General features: G+C 41.2%; 1 protein-coding gene across 2 annotated transcripts in view; it reads right to left on the reverse strand.

The window, feature by feature from the left end:
- Positions 1-19,082, reverse strand: part of sez6l (seizure related 6 homolog (mouse)-like) — a 109,285-nt gene that overhangs the window by 42,057 nt on the left and 48,146 nt on the right. For both annotated transcript variants that reach the window (XM_087843992.1, XM_087843991.1), the window contains exons 3-4: positions 16,683-16,822; positions 8,962-9,157 (exon numbers count right to left, since the gene is read on the reverse strand). In XM_087843992.1, coding sequence (XP_087700118.1) covers positions 8,962-9,157; positions 16,683-16,822 — 336 coding nt within the window. The remainder of the gene's footprint in view (positions 1-8,961; positions 9,158-16,682; positions 16,823-19,082) is intronic.

Consider the following 19,082-nt stretch of genomic DNA (forward strand, 5'->3'; position numbering starts at 1 on the left):
ACAAGTGTTTGTGAACTACAAATCAAGAATGTGGGATCCTGTTTGTCCGTGATTTAAACAGCCCAGCGCTGCTCCCAACGAAGGGAAAACCAGTTCTGCAGGGAGACCTACCTTGGCACTTGTGCAGGTGAAATCAAAGGGAAGATTTGCTTCACCATATTTTCTAGTCTTTGGCTTAGAATGAAGTTGGTTGAAACATATTCAGCGATGCTTCATCTCCTGCTTTGCGTTTGTGTGGGCGCCCGTGCTAACAGTGTCCAAGCGTTGTTTTGGGGTTTTTTTCCCTTTTCATGCCGCGCCCCCCCTGCAATGGCTCTGCGCCCCCCCTAGGGGGCGGGCCCCACACTTTGGGAACGTCTGGACTACACCATCCAATTTACCATGTCCCCACTTCCAGTCATCGCAGCCTTCGAAGGTCAATACAATCCCATCAAATCAGCTGACCTCAATGCCAGCTTGAATCAGCTGATATCCTTCTAAACATCACATTGTCAAATCTCATCCAAGAAGTGCCATTTAGGTGCCTTTATGCTCCCCCCAGTAGCTGCACATCTACAAAATACTTTGAAACCCACCTGACCCACAGCTCCTCCTTTTATGATGTTTCTGACTTCATCTGAACCAATCTGTTGTCACTTGTTCTCTGCTGGGGTTTTGCTGGTGGTTTCCGCTTTCAATGAATGAACCTTAAAGATTAGGAAGGTCACAGAAGCTGGCAGTCTATGCCAGCTTTCCTAGTAAACATAGAGAAAGGGGCCCGTCAGCTTGAACAGTGGGAGGGATCACTGAAGTCCCAGTGATAGAGTATAGTCCACTTCAAGGTGACCAGCCCCTAATACACTACATGTAGACTGGGAGTCCCTCCTGAAGGCCCACCACCCAGAGGAGGCACCCTAGGGGTCAGGTGTATTATGTTTCTTGTGGCATATTATGGTGATCCAGGGTAGGGGCCCTGGCAATCAAATCCCCGGCTACTGAGGCTGACTTATTAGGACATAGACATTGCCTCTGGTGTGGAAGGAGCCTGAGGTAGTGTGTGAGGTTGAAAGACACTGACTTGATATCCTTGGGCTCACCTCAACACACAGTTCACAGTCACAACCAAAAGAAGTCATAGCACACATTTTTATTGCTATGCAGATTTTACGCAGCTTTATCTATCCATGAAGCTAGATGACATACACCATTTAGTTCTATTACAGGGATGTCTTAAAGACATAGGCTGTGTCCAAATTCAGGGCCTGCATCCTTCAGAGGCCACATTTGTAGGCCAATTAGGTCACAGCAAGGCAGCAAAGGCTGCCAAAATTCGAAAGCTGCTCCAAATGTGGCCCAGAATTGCATCCTCCTTTTCCCCAGAGCTGGGAAAAGGGTTCGGGTGTATCCTTCATGGTCCACCCTATCCCAGGATTCATTAAAAATCAAAGGTTAAGGAAATTTTTTGGGAAAAATGGTGGATGGTTGAACCGAAGCAGTCCAAAAGTAAAAAGTAAGTACTGAGTTTTTATTTCACTAAAAATATCCAGTGGAACAAATGTTAGCATACCGAAGAATTTTAATCATATCTATCTAATAGACTCCAATTTGTGCATGTAAATGGAGAGTCCTCTTCACACACTGAGGTTAATTATGGAGTTCCACAGGGTTCAGTGCTAGGACCAATTCTGTTTACATTATACATGCTTCCCCTAGGCAGCATCATTAGAAGACATAGCATACATTTTCACTGCTATGCAGATGACACCCAGCTCTATCTGTCCATAAAGCCAGATAACACACACCAATTAGTTAAACTGCAGGAATGTCTTAAAGACATAAAGACTTGGATGGCCACTAACTTTCTGCTTCTTAACTCAGATAAAACTGAGGTCATTGTACTCGGCGCTGAAAAGCTTAGAAATATGGTATCTAACCAGATTCTTACTCTGGATGGCATTACCTTGGCCTCCAGTAACACTGTGAGGAACCTTGGAGTCATTTTTGACCAGGATATGTCCTTCAACGCACATATTAAACAAATATGTAAGACTGCGTTCTTCCATTTGCGCAACATCTCTAAAATTAGAAATATCCTGTCTCAGAGTGACGCTGAAAAACTAGTTCATGCATTTATTACTTCCAGGCTGGACTACTGCAATTCATTATTATCAGGATGTCCAAAAAACTCACTGAAAAGCCTTCAGCTAATCCAAAATGCTGCAGCAAGAGTACTGACAGGGACTAGAAAGAGAGCATATTTCTCCTGTTTTGGCTTCCCTTCATTGGCTTCCTGTTAAATCCAGAATTGAATTCAAAATCCTGCTCCTCACATACAAGGTCTTAAATAATCAGGCCCCATCTTATCTTAATGACCTTGTAGTACCATATCACCCTATTAGAGCACTTCGCTCCCGCTCTGCAGGCCTACTTGTTGTTCCTAGAGTATTTAAAAGTAGAATGGGAGGGAGAGCCTTCAGTTTTCAGGCCCCTCTTCTGTGGAACCAGCTTCCAGTTTGGATTCGGGAGACAGACACTATCTCTACTTTTAAGATTAGGCTTAAAACTTTCCCTTTTGCTAAAGCATATAGTTAGGGCTGGACCAGGTGACCCTGAATCCTCCCTTAGTTATGCTGCAATAGATGTAGGCTGCCGGGGGATTCCCATGATGCATTGAGTTTTTCCTTTCCAGTCACCTTTCTCGCTCACTATGTATTAACAGACCTCTCTCCATTGAATCATATCTGTTATTAACCTCTGTCTCTCTTCCACAGCATGTCTTTTGTCCTGTCTTCCTTCTCTCACCCCAACCAGTCGGAGCAGATGGCCGCCCCTCCCTGAGCCTGGTTCTGCCAGAGGTTTCTTCCTGTTAAAAGGGAGTTTTTCCTTCCCACTGTCACCAAAGTGCTTGCTCATAGGGGGTCATGTGATTGTTGGGTTTTTCTCTGTATCTATGAAGCGCCTTGAGGCGACATTTGTTGTGATTTGGCGCTATATAAATAAAATTGAATTGAATTGAATTGAATTGAAGATTCATACGGTTCACTCTTTAAGCCAAGTGTATTTACAGGGACCAACCTGGCCCATGAACTGTGGTGAGGAAACAGACTCAACCATGCTGTGCTAAAGTTTATAGTTAAAAGAGCTCTCATCCTTTATAAACACTAACAATAAGAGACGCGACAGAGGCTCTCCACCCCTGATGAAGCATCAGGACAAATTCAGCAGTGTGTGAGGAAGAGGGGAAAAAAAAGGAGACAGCAGGAGAAATTTAAAGGGGAACAAGGGGGAATAGACAGCTGTTTTCTATAATTGAGGGACTGGTGAAAACATTTAAAACAATTTCTAGATATTTGTTTCCTGTATTTGCAGAGGTATCTCCAACATACTGTATACTACAAAACAGCTGCATACAGGGAACCACTCACTGATGTTCTGCAGGACAGGATCTAACGGGTAAAGGCAGAAAAATAAATGGAACCACGGACAACTTTAATAATGCAGCTTATTTAAATGAAAGGTTTGAAGAACTAAGAAAAGTTATATATTCATAACGTGTGTAAAGTATTTTATAAGGATGTCATGTTTCTGTATCATTTCTTTCCTGTTAGACTCACTTAACCTAACATCAGCCCGTTTAGTCCTCTGATATCTTCAACATGTTAAGTAAATTATACTGCACAGTTTTCTCATTCAATAAAGGAATATTTACTGCATCAGTAAAATTTTTCCATTTTATCTGAAACATACAAGGATCAAATCTTTTTAGTTTTTTTGGGGGGGGGATATGGGATATTGCCCTTAAATATAACTAAAGCTTTGAGACAGTGGTCAGTGTATGTTATGAAAAAGAAATATATATCTTAAATTTTAACTGAAATGTAATATTTGAGACAACAGAGTTGTCTCAGTGATGTCTTTGTCTCCCTTTGTGTCCATCTTGCTCTCGCTCCCTCTCTCTTATGTCCCTACTCCCTCTCTTTCCTTCTGTGTCTCGTCTCCCGCTCTTCTTTACGTTTCCTCTTGTGTCATTCTGTCATGTGTGTTCTTCCTAGCCATCATGTTCTCTGTATTTGTTGTTTAGTTATGTCCATGTCTCATCTCCAGTTCCCTATCACCATGTCAAGTCCATGTGTCTTAGTTTGCCTATTTCCTATTTTATTTTGACAGTCTTGTGGTCCATGTTCAGTGTGTTTAGTTTCACTTCCCCTGTGGCGTCATGTCATTGAACAAAGTGCACTTTAACATTGAAACATTGCCCCCATATAAAAAATTTCTGAGGCTTGAGTTCTGAATGACATCCTTCCCAGTCTCTAGAGTTAGTTTTAAATAAACATAACACACTTGTCAGTCTTCCTTAAGATACCAGCTGGCTAGCACCTCACGTAATACATGGGCTATATTTTCACTAGTGTGAGAGTCTGGAAAATACACAGTGTCTAGACACCATGTTTTCAGTTCAAAGTCTTCGGTGAGGAAGTGCACTGTGAAACTCATATATGGTTCCGTTGTACGACTTGACCATAGGTCTGTAGTGCTTGCGTAGTTTTCAGCTTGGCTCAGTTCAAACATGACGGTCTTGCGGCATGTTTTGTACATTTGTAGAATGGCGACATGGGAAAAGTAGACATGGGGTGGCTGTAGCTCAGGTGGTAGAGCAGGTCAGCCACTAACCAGAAGGTCGTTGGTTCGATCCTAGGCTGCTCCAGTCTGCATGCCAAATATCCTTGGGCAAGATACTAACCCCATGTTGCTTTCCGATGCATCCATCGGAGTGTGAATGTGTATGAATGGTAGACTACTTAGCACTTAAGTCAGAAAAAAGTGCTAGTGTGATTGGGTGAATGAATTAGTTGTATAAGGCGCTTTGAGTGCTCAGACAGAGTAGAAAAGCGCTATATAAGAACAAGTCCATTTGCCATTTAGTTTCATGAGGGGATGCGGTATCTCTGGTCCACTTTATGTATCAGACTGGTGAAGCCCTCTCTGCTAACCGTATTTACAGGCATCATGTCTTTAGCCAAAAAATGTGTAATGGCCTCTGTTATTTCCTTGTACCGCTTCGACGTTTTCTCATAAGGAGTTCCACTTCAAAAACTCTGATACAGAGACGGCTATTGGACTGCTGTGCTCTTTGTCTTAACATTAGCAACCTTTGTTTGGCTAGCCCTGTCTATCTGGAACTCTTCAAACAGTTCTCTGTGGTTGTATTGAAGATGATGGTGGAGATTAGTCGTGTTTCCTCTGGTGGTGGCCACGAGTGTTCAGCAAGTTTTGCAGAGTACCTGTGTTTGGAGAACGTCGTCTTTATCAAATCCAAAGTACCTCCAAATAAGCGAGGTACAATTTTTTTTAGCCACAAGTTCATAATAGCGTTCTCGTCATGTGTCTCGCTCTCAGCCGTTACAACTCTGACTCGTTGCTGCAGCGTTGTTCGCTCACCACCTACGTAGGAGGCGGGCCCCTAATCCCTTTGATTGGTTAATGCCGTGAAGGGCTCTATTCGACTGGTCAAATGTGTAAAGGGGTTTCTTTGATTGGTAAATTTTTTAAAGCGCGTGTGTAAACACTTTAAGGTACCCAATATTCGCAGTTTACGCCATCTTTTGCGATGGGCCCATCGCACAGGCTGATATCGCGATGACAATAAATTTTAGGTCTGATCTTGTTCTAATGGTCTTGCCTTAATCATTCATAACTCTGGTTTTGCACATTATAATAACATGACTGTCTAACTGATACTTGCAAACTATTACTGAACATCACTAACAGTTGCTATTGCAGTCTTGCTGAGAGAAAATTTAATGTTTAAAGAATCAAAAGGTTTACACTGTATGATTACTTTGCATATGAACCATACCTAAGCTAACTGTTACGTTCTGAGTTCTTTCTTCTCAGGTGGTGCGGTGAACATGAACCCCTGAGAAGTTTCTCTCCACAGCCAGATTCCGGGACTTCAGAGCAGCTGGCTGTGGGGAGTAACAATGACATTTCTATCATACCTACTAAAATATTGACCGTTTACTCTGGGGCAGTGTTTTTTGTGGGGAGTAACAAAGACTATGCTTGCTTGGCTCCTTCCGAGCCCAGGACTATTTCCACGGGCACTATTCACTTCAAGGATTTTCATGTTAATTCTGAGAATAAAACAGATTTTTTTCCCCCTCTGCTCCTGCCAATGGAGGGTAATTGCACATGTCTAATTCATATAATTAAATTAGAAATGTGCATTAGACGATAGTTTCTGGTGTCTTTAGCTTCGTGTCTCAGAACAGAATCACTAGTAACCAGAGTTTGATCCCTGGTGGGTGTGTTGCAGAGTGGGGAAAAACTGTTAGATACATGAGTGGGTTGATTGTGTACTGGGGGCCTCTGTTTGAGAATATGCTTCCTCCTCACTGTCACCCAGCTATCCTGTGTTCCCAGCTGCTCGGGGAGAGCTAATGGGGCCTACATTACATTCAGCTGCACCGTTTACAGTGGGCTGGCAAGCTACGAGTATTTATGGATGCAAAGCCAGGTCTCCAATTTAGTGATCCTAGCCTCCAAAGCTGCCAATAGGCTACATTTATTACCAGTAACATTATTGCTAAATAAGGCTGAGGATTAATTAAACATCTGACACAATGAGCAGGAAAGTTCAGGAGGGACAGGTGAAGAATCCATGCTGGTAGCAAGTCAGCTATAAGCTAAGCTAGCGAATCCCTAAAGACACAGTGACAGAATACTGTAAATATAATTAGAGAGCGAATCAACAGAGAGTGTGCTTTTGATGAAGCACATATACATTAGGTTATAAAATAAGAGGTTATCTATAAGTTTTTAATTAAAGTGGCTATACCGACAAGCTACACAAAAACACCACTGTGTGCTGGAACAGGAACAAGAAGTAATACTCTACTGCAGCGACACCAAATAACAGCACCACCCATGAATCTCAGGTTGTAGTTTATAATATAACTCATATCCCAGTGTTTCTCTACTGAATGAAGAGAAGGATTCTGCTGATGCAGAAAAATATCAGCAAGCAACATGATCTGGACTATAAACAAGGTAACAAACAACCTCAAACCTTAAGGTAACAAACAAACTCACTTATGACATACACTGAAAGGAACAGCTCAGCTGCATCTGTAAAAAGCAGCTGCATCAGTCAGACTGTTGCAGAGTATGATCAACTGGAACTGAAAACATTTAACTATGTGGATCAAAACACACAGGACTTGGAATATTAAATAAATCCAGACAACATCCTCTTCTCGTCTATCAATAACAACTGCTGCTACTATACAAATGAAGAGTACAATCAGAGGATTAAAACTGAGAATAAATTAGCAATTATCCACATTAACTGTAGAAGTCTATATGCTAATTTTAATCATATCAAAGAATATCTTAACCAGTTTGCCCATGCATTCAGTGTCATTGCCTGATCGGAAACTTGGATTAACATGGAAAACGGAACAGACTTTGAACTGGAGGGTTATGAAGTCACATTTATAACTCTGTGAAACAAAGGCGGAGGAGAAGTGGCCTTGTATGTGGGAAAATCCTTGAAATTTAATGTGGTGGATTGTATAACAGTTGAAATTTTTAAAGAAAAAATAAAAAGAATTAATCATTAGCTGTATATACAGAGCTCCAGGTAGTAGTATTGAGACCTTTAAAGACTTGATAGAAGAAACATTTACAGAAATAGCTCACAATAAACTTTTCATTTGTGGAGATCTCAATATTGATTTGCTAAACCCAAATAAACAAAATCACTGAGAAATTTATTAACACGATGTACTATATGAACCTATTCCCCAAAATTACTAGACCTACCAGGATCACATCACATTATGCAACTCTGATAGAAAACATTTTAACAAATGACATTGAAAATAAGACGGTGACCATCTTCCAATTTTTACAGTCTACAATAGGAATTACAAGATTCATAAAGTGGACAGAAAAATGATGAATGTATGATGAATTCCTTAGAATATTTACATTATTGTATGATAATTGTTATTGTATAAAACTGTCCAATAAAGCAATATGGTAGGAAACATAAGTTATATACTGTCCATGGATAACAAAAGGTCTGCAAAATGTGTGGAGAAAGAAAAATGCACTATACAGAGATTTCTTAAAAAAGAGAACTGAAGATGCTGAAATTAGATATAAAAGATATTAAAATAAGTTAATCAATATACTAAGATATAGTAAAAAGAAATACTATAAGAAGCAATTAGATAGATAATATTAAAAGATTATGGGAAATACTGAACAGTGTTATAAAATGTAGGGCTAGACTACAGTACATAGTGTAGAACTTATCATTACAGATGTATGTAAATGGTGCATGACATTCACATATCTAGCTGCAGAGCCATAACAGATGGTGCCAAGAACCAGCTAATTAAAACATCCAAGGGTGCAACATAGTTTCTCATACTGAGAACCCAATGACTTAAGAAATCAAGTAGTTATGGGCAATTGAAAAATCCTAATTATAACAAGCCATGTAAGCTGTGTGAGACAATATTCCTTGTCTCTTTATGTTGTGTGTGTGTTTTTTTAACCTTGATAACACGTCAGCACTATTCTTCTGTCTAGCGGTAATATAAAAAGATTAAAATGGATGACACAGCACACATATACACACAGCAACATACACAACAAGGGGACTCTTTATACAAACTCCCATATCCCATATAGTGTCATAATGAGATGAGAGCCAATTAATCAGGGCTCTAATCAGCTAATTAACATGAAAAATTCAATCACCATGCAAACTGATTAGGTGAGATGGTTTATGATTCTGTAATTAGCATGTGTATAAAGTGTAAACAGCCCCTTAGGCCCCAATGAAAGTACTATTTATTGAATTTCTATGACCTGTTAATATAAATGAATATTCATGTTTTAGTCATGGCATAAACTGAGTTTTGTACACTCTTTTCAGTAAGTGTGTAAATGAGTGGTGTGTAGACTTACTTTGATAGTGCAGCTGGAAGATACCCATGCTTCCCTCCAGTCCAGAGCAGTAGTAGACAGAGAGAGTGTTAGTGGGACTGCGGATCACCTGACCTTCAACAAGCAGTGTATGGTTGGCCAAGACCAGCAAAGAACCGTGTTCATCAACACCTGTGATAGACAGTTGTTCTCCATCTGAAAGGTTCACGCTCTTCACCTGGAAACAAACACATTAAAAAAAATCCATGTTTAACACATCTTGTAGGAAAGCTTGAATACATACAGTATTAGTGTTTAGATTGCACTCCATTAGGAAGTACTTGGTCATCTGAAGTCAAACAGAGCTCCCTTAAAGTCTCTCACAGTCTGAGGAAACTGGTTTTTCTAACATAATAAAAGATAATAAAGAGAGATGGCGGGATGTTATTAGGAAGGGAGAGAATTAAGGATTCAAATGACTACTTGTATCTGACTACTTCTATCCTTCAAGCTCAGGTCCTCTACCAGAGGCCTGGGAGCTTGAGGAGAAGATACTGCACAGAGATGTCAGATGTTTTTCCTGCTGTAACCTGCTGGAGCCACTTGCCTAGCTTGGGACTCACTGCACCAAGTGCACCACTGGGACCATTGTTACCTTCACCCTCCACATCTTCTCAAGGTCTTCTCTGAGCCCTTGGTACTTCTCTAGCTTCTCCTGTTCCTTCTTCTTGATGTTGCTGTGATTCAGTATTGCTACGTCTACCACAGTCATCTTCCTCTGCTTGTCTACCACTACTATGTCCGGTTGGTTAGCCACCCCCATTTTGTCAGTCTGAATCTGGAAATCCCACAGGATCTTACCTCAGTCATTCTTGACCACCCTGGGGACATCTCCCATTTTGACCTTAGGACTTCCAGTCCATACTCAGCACAGATGTTTCTGTATACCATGCCAGACACTTTGTTGTAGCGTTCCATGTGTGCCTTGCCTGCTAGCATCTAGTCTTGCAGTCTCGGACAGAGCAGTCAGCCGAGTAGCTGGTGTTTTGCACCTCTGGTATTCTTGCCTATTCCGTTATGTGCCCTGCTCATGTATTGAGCCATGTGCCTGTTCATCTTGGCCACCACTTCCATGTGGTAGTGAGGCAGGTGTTTGGCCGGTAGTTGGATGGGACTGGTCCCTTATGGGGGTCCTTGGGGATTAGGACACTCCAGCCATTCTGGGTGTCTCTCATCAACTAGCAGCGGGTTTGTTTGTGCTGCCAGATGCTTGTGGAGTACATTCAGCTTCTTCAGCCAGTGGGCATGAATCATGTCGGGGCCTGGTGTTGTCCAACTCTTCATACTGGAGACCCTTTCTTGGATGTCTGCCACTGCTATTTAAAATGGACCTGTTCAGGGAGGTTGCTGTGGTCTGTTCTTAGACCCAGCATTGCTGTTATGGATTGCGTCCTTCTGCCACATGCTCTTCCAGTATTGCTCCGTCTCCAACCTTGGTGGTGTTGTGCTCATATTGTTCCCCTACCACTGAGAGTACACGTTTGCTGGTTCTTTGGAGAACCGCTGGCTTATTTCCTGCCTTTTATCTCTCTGGTGTTTCTCTTCAAGCAGCTGGCCAGGGCTGTGAGTCTTTGCTTGGCAGTTTCCAAGACCTCAGGTGTGGACAGCTTGTTATACTTCTTAGGCACCTTCATCACTGAACCTTTCTGTACTGATCACTGGTTAGTCTTGTAATAGTGGGGGTAGGTATTGCCCGTAGTGCTGTATTCACATCATATAATAGATCTTCTGAGGGTACTTCATGTAGTCTTGGTAACCGGCTATGGGTCAGCTATATCTCTTTCAGGTCAGTTCTTCTCGCACTCATTGACCCTTCTTTCATCACACTTGGGGCTTGGTAACCTATCTCATGGGGGTGCTATATCTCCAACCAGGATGACAGGTCAGAGTGGTTGGATATGTGTTGTAACTCGTCAATCTCTACACCTGAGTGCAATCCCTTCTTCCGAATGTTGAAACACTGAGCTATTAGTTGTTTAACTAACTTTGAACATAGCCATAAATTTGAAAATTCGTTGCTAATCACAGTTAAAACTAAATAAAGAAAAAACAACAATTTATTCTATAAAGGATTCAACTGGGAACATTATTCATGATCCACAACAAATAAATAAATCTTTTAAAGACTTTTACAAAGCTTTATACTCGTCACAGATTAATCCATATTGAAGACATTGAAGAGTTTATCTAAATCTAAATGTATCTAAATCTATCAAAACTAAAGGACAAACAGATTGTGTCTCTTGATTCATTCAAAACCCTACAACATCTCTCAAACAATAAGAAAAGATGGTGGTCTATGATAGCAACCACTTTTTTCAGAATGGTAAATCAAATTCAGAATGTTTACAGATCATCTCCAAACAATAACACTGCCATCATTAGTCCACTTCTTAAACCAAGGATCCCATACTCCCATCCAGATACCACCCAATCTCAGTCATAAATGTAGGGATTAGAAAAAAACCACCCTATTCATAATACATCCTGATCAAACAGGTTTAATCCAGAGTAGATGCGTATCCTTAGGCAAGATACTAACCCCATTTGTTCTCCGATGCATCCATCTGAGTATTAATGTGTTTGAATGTTAGTTAGGAAGCACTAAAAAGCTTAGCAGAAAGTGTTTGTGTGAATGGGTGTGATTGGGTGAATGTGGCATGTTGTATAGCGCACTTTGAGTAGTCCGGAAGAGTAGAAAAAGACTATATAAGAATCAGTCCATTTACCATTTAGACCACAGGTGTCGAACTCCAGGCCTTGAGGGCCAGTGTCCTGCAGGTTTTAGATGTGTCCTTGATCCAACACAGCTGATTTAAATGGTTAAAAACCTCCTCAACATGTCTTGAATTTCTCCAGAGGCCCGGTAATGAACTAATCATTTGATTCAGGTGTGTTGACCCAGGGTGATATCGAAAACCTGAAGGACATCGGCCCTTGAGGCCTGGAGTTCAACACCCCTGATTTAACCTTTGTTCCTACGGTCTACCATGATTTGGCAAAAAAATTCAGCAAGGATTTAGCTCTCTTTATCCCACCTCATCATCCTTACAACTGTGGGATAGATTTGCTCCCAGGTGTTCCACTTCCCACTAGTCCGTTATACAGTCTCTCTCCAGCCTTCAGCCTTTGGTTCAGCCTAATCTCTCAAAGTCTTTCATGGTAGGAGTGGATGCTTTGGATTCAGGGGTTAGGGCTGTTATTCCAGACCTCTGAGGGTAAGCTTCATCCCTGTGCATTCTTTTCTCAGTGCCTCTTTCAGATTGAAAGAAACTCTGACTTGGGTGACCGTGAACTGCTAGCCAACAAACGCATTAGAGGCACTGGCTGGATGGAACATCCATTGGTCGTTTGGACCGACCACAAGAACCTGGCGTACCTGCACGCAGTCAAGAGCCTAAACTCTTGCGAGGTCAGGTGGGCTCTGTTTTTCATACGATTTAATACAACTATCACATAAAAGCCCGGGTCCTGAAAAGTGACTCCATTAACTCTAGCTCACCAGGTGAATCCGTCTTTGTCAATCATTGTATACGATAAGTGTACTTACCTTTGTGTCATGTTTTGTTAGGAAACCCAAGAGAGCTGAGCTCTTTCTGTAAATTGAACTGAGATGAGTTTGTGTTTGTCACCACCGACCACAGGAAGGATTCAGTACATGGGAACTGGAAAGTCATCATGGAAGAAATCACACACTATGGATTGTTTGCAGTACATGATTTTTATTTGTTTGTTTGTTTTGTAAATGTAAATAAACACACTGTCGCCAACTCTAAAGTTCCTGTGTTTGGGTCCTGCTTTCTAAAACCCAACATTTTACTTCCTACAAACCATCAATGTGTCTTTTAGACTCCATCCCTATAAGACTCCTCAAAGAAGTCAACGTTAAATATGATCAACCAATCTCTAATAATTGGCTGCATATCTGACTTCAACCTGGCAGTAGTTAAACCGTTACTTGCCATCTCTTGCCCAATTGTCTCAGCTAATTATAGGCCAATCTCCAACCTTCCTTTCATCTCAAAAAATGTTGAAAGCGTTGTCAAACAGCTAACCAATCATCTGCAGAGGAAGGGCTTATTTGAAGAGTATCAGTCAGGTTTTAGAGTTCATCACAGTATTGAAGCAGCTTTAGTGAAGGTTACGAATGATCTTCTTATGGCCTCTGACATTAGACCTGCGATCGGCAACCCTGGGAAGGGTTAACTGATGGCACGACCATAGCTGGACTGGATATGGTTGTCCAGCTATGGTGATTTTTCGTTTTTACCGGCCAAGTGGTTTTTGTTGCTGTTGTTGTTTTTGTAATGGTATAAATATTGAGGTGAGTGGTGCTGGCCGATGTGTAAAAATAACTCAGTTGTTTGATGGTGGCTATGGCGGAGCTTCCACAGAGGCCAGCAGGTGGATGAGGGAAAGGGGAGGCAGGAGGAGCAGAGACACAGGGCGGCCGCCGGTCCGAGTGTCAGGTGAACTGAACTTCAGGTAAGAAGTGATGACCTGCAGTCTATCTGGGTCAGATATAAACCAAGTTTAGGTATAGTTTATTTTCATTCTGCTGACTTTTTACAGTCAATTACAATAACTTGTACTGCGTACTAGCTAGCACGACGGAGTTTCTAAACAGCTGGGTGGGTGCTATGATGTTACTGATAGTGAACTTTATTTTATTCATAAGGTTAGTTAGTAGAGTTGCCAACTGTCCCATAAAAAACGGAATCATCTCGCATTCAGAGAAAATATTATGCGTTTTATATTAATAATAATAATGATAATGGATTGCATTTATATAGCGCTTTTCGAGACCCTCAAAGAGCTTTACAATTCCGCTATTCATTCACTCTCACATTCACACACTGGTGGAGGCAAGCTACAGTTGTAGCCACAGCTGCCCTGGGGCAGACTGATATTGAGCTGAAAAGGAACGCAGTTTGTCCCGTACTTCAGCTACAATGGAAAAAGACACAAGCTGGATTTATTCTGTGTCTTTACGCTGTCAGCTGCCTCTTCTCTCATTCTCTCTCCCCCTCCCTCTCCTGTTGCTACTTTAATCATGAAACTGATCAATGATCAGCTGATCGGCTTTTCTCTCTTTCTTGTTTATCGCTCACTTTGCGCCAGAAAGAGGAAACCAGCAGATGTTGCGCTAAACAACAGCAACATATTTAAGACTGATCAGCTGTTGTTAGAATTTATTTAATATTAATTTCTAGTATCAGCTGATGTTTGTTGGAGCCACAGTCGTAAAAGCTGCTGGTCATGATATTGGTTTGGTTATGTGGTGAGAGGGAAACATGAAGATGAAACCAGGAGATGTCCTTACTGAATCATCAGAGCTGAACAGGTGATGGACAAACAGGTTTACCTTTTAGGTGACATGAATGAGTTGAAGGGAAGTTATGAACTGTTTCTGAGAAACAAATAACACCAGGATCCTTTGTAGCTGACAGCTGGTAACTGTGCAGGGGCGGGTCTGGCAAAGTTTTGCCAGGGGGCCAGGTAGGGCATTGTCTAGCTTTTAATAAATATCTGAATCGTACAACCAAAGTTTTCATCTGATTTAAAATGTATAGAAATCATACATATACCAACAAGACAGTGTACATCACTGTCACAACAGTGTTTGTTTTCATTGTTGTGAGGAGACCATAAATAGCATTTGCATTTTTGTTGTACAGTTCATTTGCTGTTATGGATATGCTGTAGGTATTACAGGTACTGCACTGCAGTGCTTTGAATCTATCTATCTATCTAATAGACTCATGTAAATGCAGAGTCCTCTTCACACACTAAGGTTAATTATGGAGTTCTACAGGGTTCCATGTTTGGACCAGTTATGTTTACATTATACTTGCTTCCGTTAGGCAGTCTCAACAGAAGTCATATCATCCATCCATCCATCCATCCATTCGCTTCCGCTTATCCTTTTCAGGGTCGCGGGGGGTGCTGGAGCCTATCCCAGCTGTCATAGGGTGAGAGGCAGGGTACACCCTGGACAGGTCGCCAGTCTGTCGCAGGGCCAACACACAGAGACAGACAACCATTCGCACTCACTTTCACTCGCACATTCACACCTAGTGGCAATTTGGATTATCCAATTAACCTATCCCCACAAGTTGCATGTCTTTGGACAGTGGGAGGAAGCCGGAGTACCCGGAGGGAACCCACGCAAACACGGGGAGAACATGCAAACTCCACACAGAAAGACCCCGGCCTGATGGCGGAATTGAACTCAGGACCTTCTTGCTGTGCGGCAACAGTGCTAACCACCGTGCCACAGTGCTAACCACCATCATCATGTCATACATTTTCAGTGTTATGCAGATGACACCCAACTTTATCCATCCTTGAAGATAAAGTTGGTAAAGTGTCAGAGTGACGCTGAAAAACTAGTTCATGCATTTATTACTTTTAGGCTGGACTACTGTAATTTGATATTATCAGGATGTCCTAAAAACTCCTGGAAAGGCGTTTCCCTAAAAACCGTGTGATAAATAGCCAGCCAGTCCAAAATGCTGCAGCAAGAGTACTGATATAGACTATAAAGAGAACATATTTCTTCTATATTGGGTTTCCTTCATTGGCTCCCTGTTAAATCCAAAATTGAATTCAAAATCCTGCTCCTCACATACAAGGTCTTGAACAATCAGGCCCCATCTTATATTAAGATGAGAGGCTGGATCCAGGGCTGGATTTGGGAGACAGATCTCTACAGGTATCTACTTTTAACTTTAGGCTTAAAACTGTCCTTCTTGCAATATACATATATATCTAGCATATAGTTAGCAGTGAATCCTCCCTTAGTTATGTTGCAATAGGTCTAGGCTGCTGGGGGATTCCCATGATGTACTTCTTCTTCAGTCACCTTTCTCAGTCACTATGTGTTTTTACACCTCTCTGCCTTGAATCATTATTTATTATTAATCTGTGACTCTCTCCCACAGCATGTCTTTTGTCCTGTCTTCCTCCCCTCACCACATTGGGATATCTGGTTTGGGCCTCTGGGGCTTTCCAAGCTCCCCTCACCCCAGCCCCAACCCCCTCAGCGCCTGGTCTTTCTGGAGTGTCTGAGTGGGCATTTTTTGTGTGCTTGCTGGCCTGCTCTCTTGGGAGTTGCAGTCTGGGCTGGCTTGGGCCTCTACATCATGTCGTGGGGGTTCCACCAGGGTGCGGGTGGTTCTCAGGGTCTGTGGTCTGTCACCGGCAGGGTCGGTTGCCCACTGCCTCTGGTCCCCCGACACTCCCACCACTGGCTGTTGGAGCTCCGTCCAGGGCCATCCTCGTCCCCCAGGGCATGGTTGCCATTGGGACATGTGGCCTCAGATTTTCAGCTCTTTTGGATGCAGTGTTTGGTTGGGGTCCCCTGGGTCTTTGCCTATCTGCCTCTGACACTAACATTTGTGCATACTAACATAAAGCATCTTTGAGTTCTGGACTAAAGAAGTGACATAATATATAAAGAAAACATTTAAAACATTTAAAAGCATAAAAATATTTGAGGGTCATACAGAAATGAACAGCATTACCATTAGCTGTTACAAGGAGGCAGAGTTTGACTTGGGTTAAGCCACAACTACAAAACACAGCAGCATGCCTTTACAAAATACTGTTCAGTAAGATAACCAGCAACCCAGCAAAGAGTCATTATGCTATAAATGCAGTTGGGCTGTGTGTGATGTCATTGACATGTTGCTGATGTGTACCTGCAGCTCGACTCCATAGCCAGTGTACACAGTCACAGTGTAGGTACAGCGTAGGAAGGTACCGTCTGGAAGAGGAGGGTCATCAGAGGAGTCAATGTATCCTTCTGGATCAGTAAAAATCACCATGCAGCTGGATGCAGCTGGAGGGAAAACACAGGAATTTATATTGCATTGGCCTTTATTTATTTTTTGTTCTATCCTGCCCTGTAATACATTTACTGTGAGCCTGACTGGAAAGTCACTGGAAGCCCTACTGCATATAATTAATGATGGAAGTTACAAGGATCTAAACTGCTACACCGAAGAAAAAGTGGGCAGTGAAGACTCTTAAGCTGTGACTTGATATAAATAATCATGTTCTCTATTCCTCTAAAGATTTTAAAAGGCCTGTGGTGTTACTGATTAAATATCCTGGTTTAAAAGGCATAATGTGACTAATTAACCGATTAACTACAATTTTGTTATTTTGCAGAATAATATTTACAGAAAAACATCGGCAGTTATTAAAATACCAACAATATAAATTGTATGAAGCTGAATTAACATCAAAATAAAAGCTTATAATAATCTTTGTACATTCACTTTAGAAACATTGTCATGGTAACAAGCGCATATGTGCAGAAATCTCAGTTGAGTTTATCAGTACCCTGCTACTTGTTAGCAGGGTATGGAAGCTAATTGGAATACAAATGGTGATTTATTTTCACAAACTCATTTTTAAAATTTCATAGGTGAATTAATTCTGATCTGATGACAGACCCAATTCAGAAGTTGTTATATTTCATCGCATGAAAAATATGAATGGTTATGAAAAGGTAGTTTTAGCAAAACATTCTTAAGGTATTAAAATACAATTTCTTTATTTAAAATTTTGATATGGCAGCTTTAATTAAAGATATGGGTTTAAAAGAAATGAAACTGGTTAAACCAGCAATATGTGAGGTAGAAGTTTTTTGCAGAGTGGAGATGAAAGTAGCTGCTGACAGACTAAAGCGTGTTGTTCCTAGAGTATTTAAAAGTAGAATGGGAGACAGAGCCTTCAGCTTCAAGCCCCTCTTCTGTATAACCAGCTTCTAATTTGGATTTGCCAGACAGACACTGTCTCTACTTTAAAGTTTAGGCTTAAAACTTTCCTTCTTGCTGAAGCATATAGTTAGAGCTTAAAGTTATTGATTTTGAAGCAGGAGCTTCATTCCTGGTCAGCACACTCTTAGTCTGTGGCAATTTAAAACTCATTTCACTCTCTACATTGACACTGGTATTCCAGCGGTTTCTAGTTCATGGCAGGCTTGAGCCTTGGTGGTTCCTGGGTTCTTCCTTAATATCCTAACCAGTTTCTTCCAGACCTTGGCAAAAAAGGTAATAGTCCTGGCTTTGTCAAGGTGAAATACATTGTAGACCCCAACTCAATGATTTAAGTCAATGTATTTATATATTTGAACCTGTATGTATAAACTTTTGACCCTGTGTAGATTAAAGAAAATAAAAACTAAATTCAAACTTGTGCAGCGAAATCTTGTTTTTTTAAGTAATTTAATGTGTATGTTGAACAATTATTCTGGTATAGAGAAAGAATCTTTCAAACAACTTATTAAATGCCCCCAAATTATCATGATAGTCATGATATGATTAGTAGATATAAACCTCTGACCATTGCTGTATGGTGCTTTTTGAGCTAATACTAGGCTGGATTAGTCCAAATTAGAGAACCACGAAAAGATACTTCCTGGGGGAACATAAAAAAGGAAATTTTACATAAAAACATTTGATTGCTATTTGTTTGACTTAATTATGGCAGCGTACTAAAGCCTTTGATAAAGTTGTCATGTACACTGTGTTGCAGGCAGAGGTAGGACCCAAATGCAGGACTCAGACATGAAAGGGATGAACTAAGGTAGGCAGCTTTATTAGCTGTAACAAAAATACTCTTAACACAAAAGAACAAGAATGCAAAATCTAGAAACTAGGAACTGGGAACTAAGTTACAAACAACTAGGAATTAATAACCAGGAAGTTATGAGAAATTAGGGAAAGATGGCACACAAGGAAATACTCAGCAAATCGGGACAACACGACAACGAGCAGCAAAAGACTGAGTACTTAAATACACATACAGGATAACAAGAGGATGGGCAACAGTTGGGAACACAGGAGGAACAGATCAGACATAACAAGACAAGAGAAACAAAACTGAACACAGAATGAGAGAATGTCAAAATTAAAAAGGAAGTACTATAACCAAGGAGACCAAGACTAAGACACGTGGGCTTGATACTGAGAGTGGGAAGAAGCAGACATGGGAACATAACTGACTGGGGAGACAAAAAGGGAACACCGAACACGGAGACAAGAATTAAACAAACGTGAAGACAAGGCTGAAAAAACATGGAACGTGGAACA

Source organism: Neolamprologus brichardi, chromosome 7 (genome assembly GCF_056152115.1).
Source record: "Neolamprologus brichardi isolate AB-2024 chromosome 7, ASM5615211v1, whole genome shotgun sequence".
Lineage (NCBI taxonomy): Eukaryota > Metazoa > Chordata > Actinopteri > Cichliformes > Cichlidae > Neolamprologus > Neolamprologus brichardi.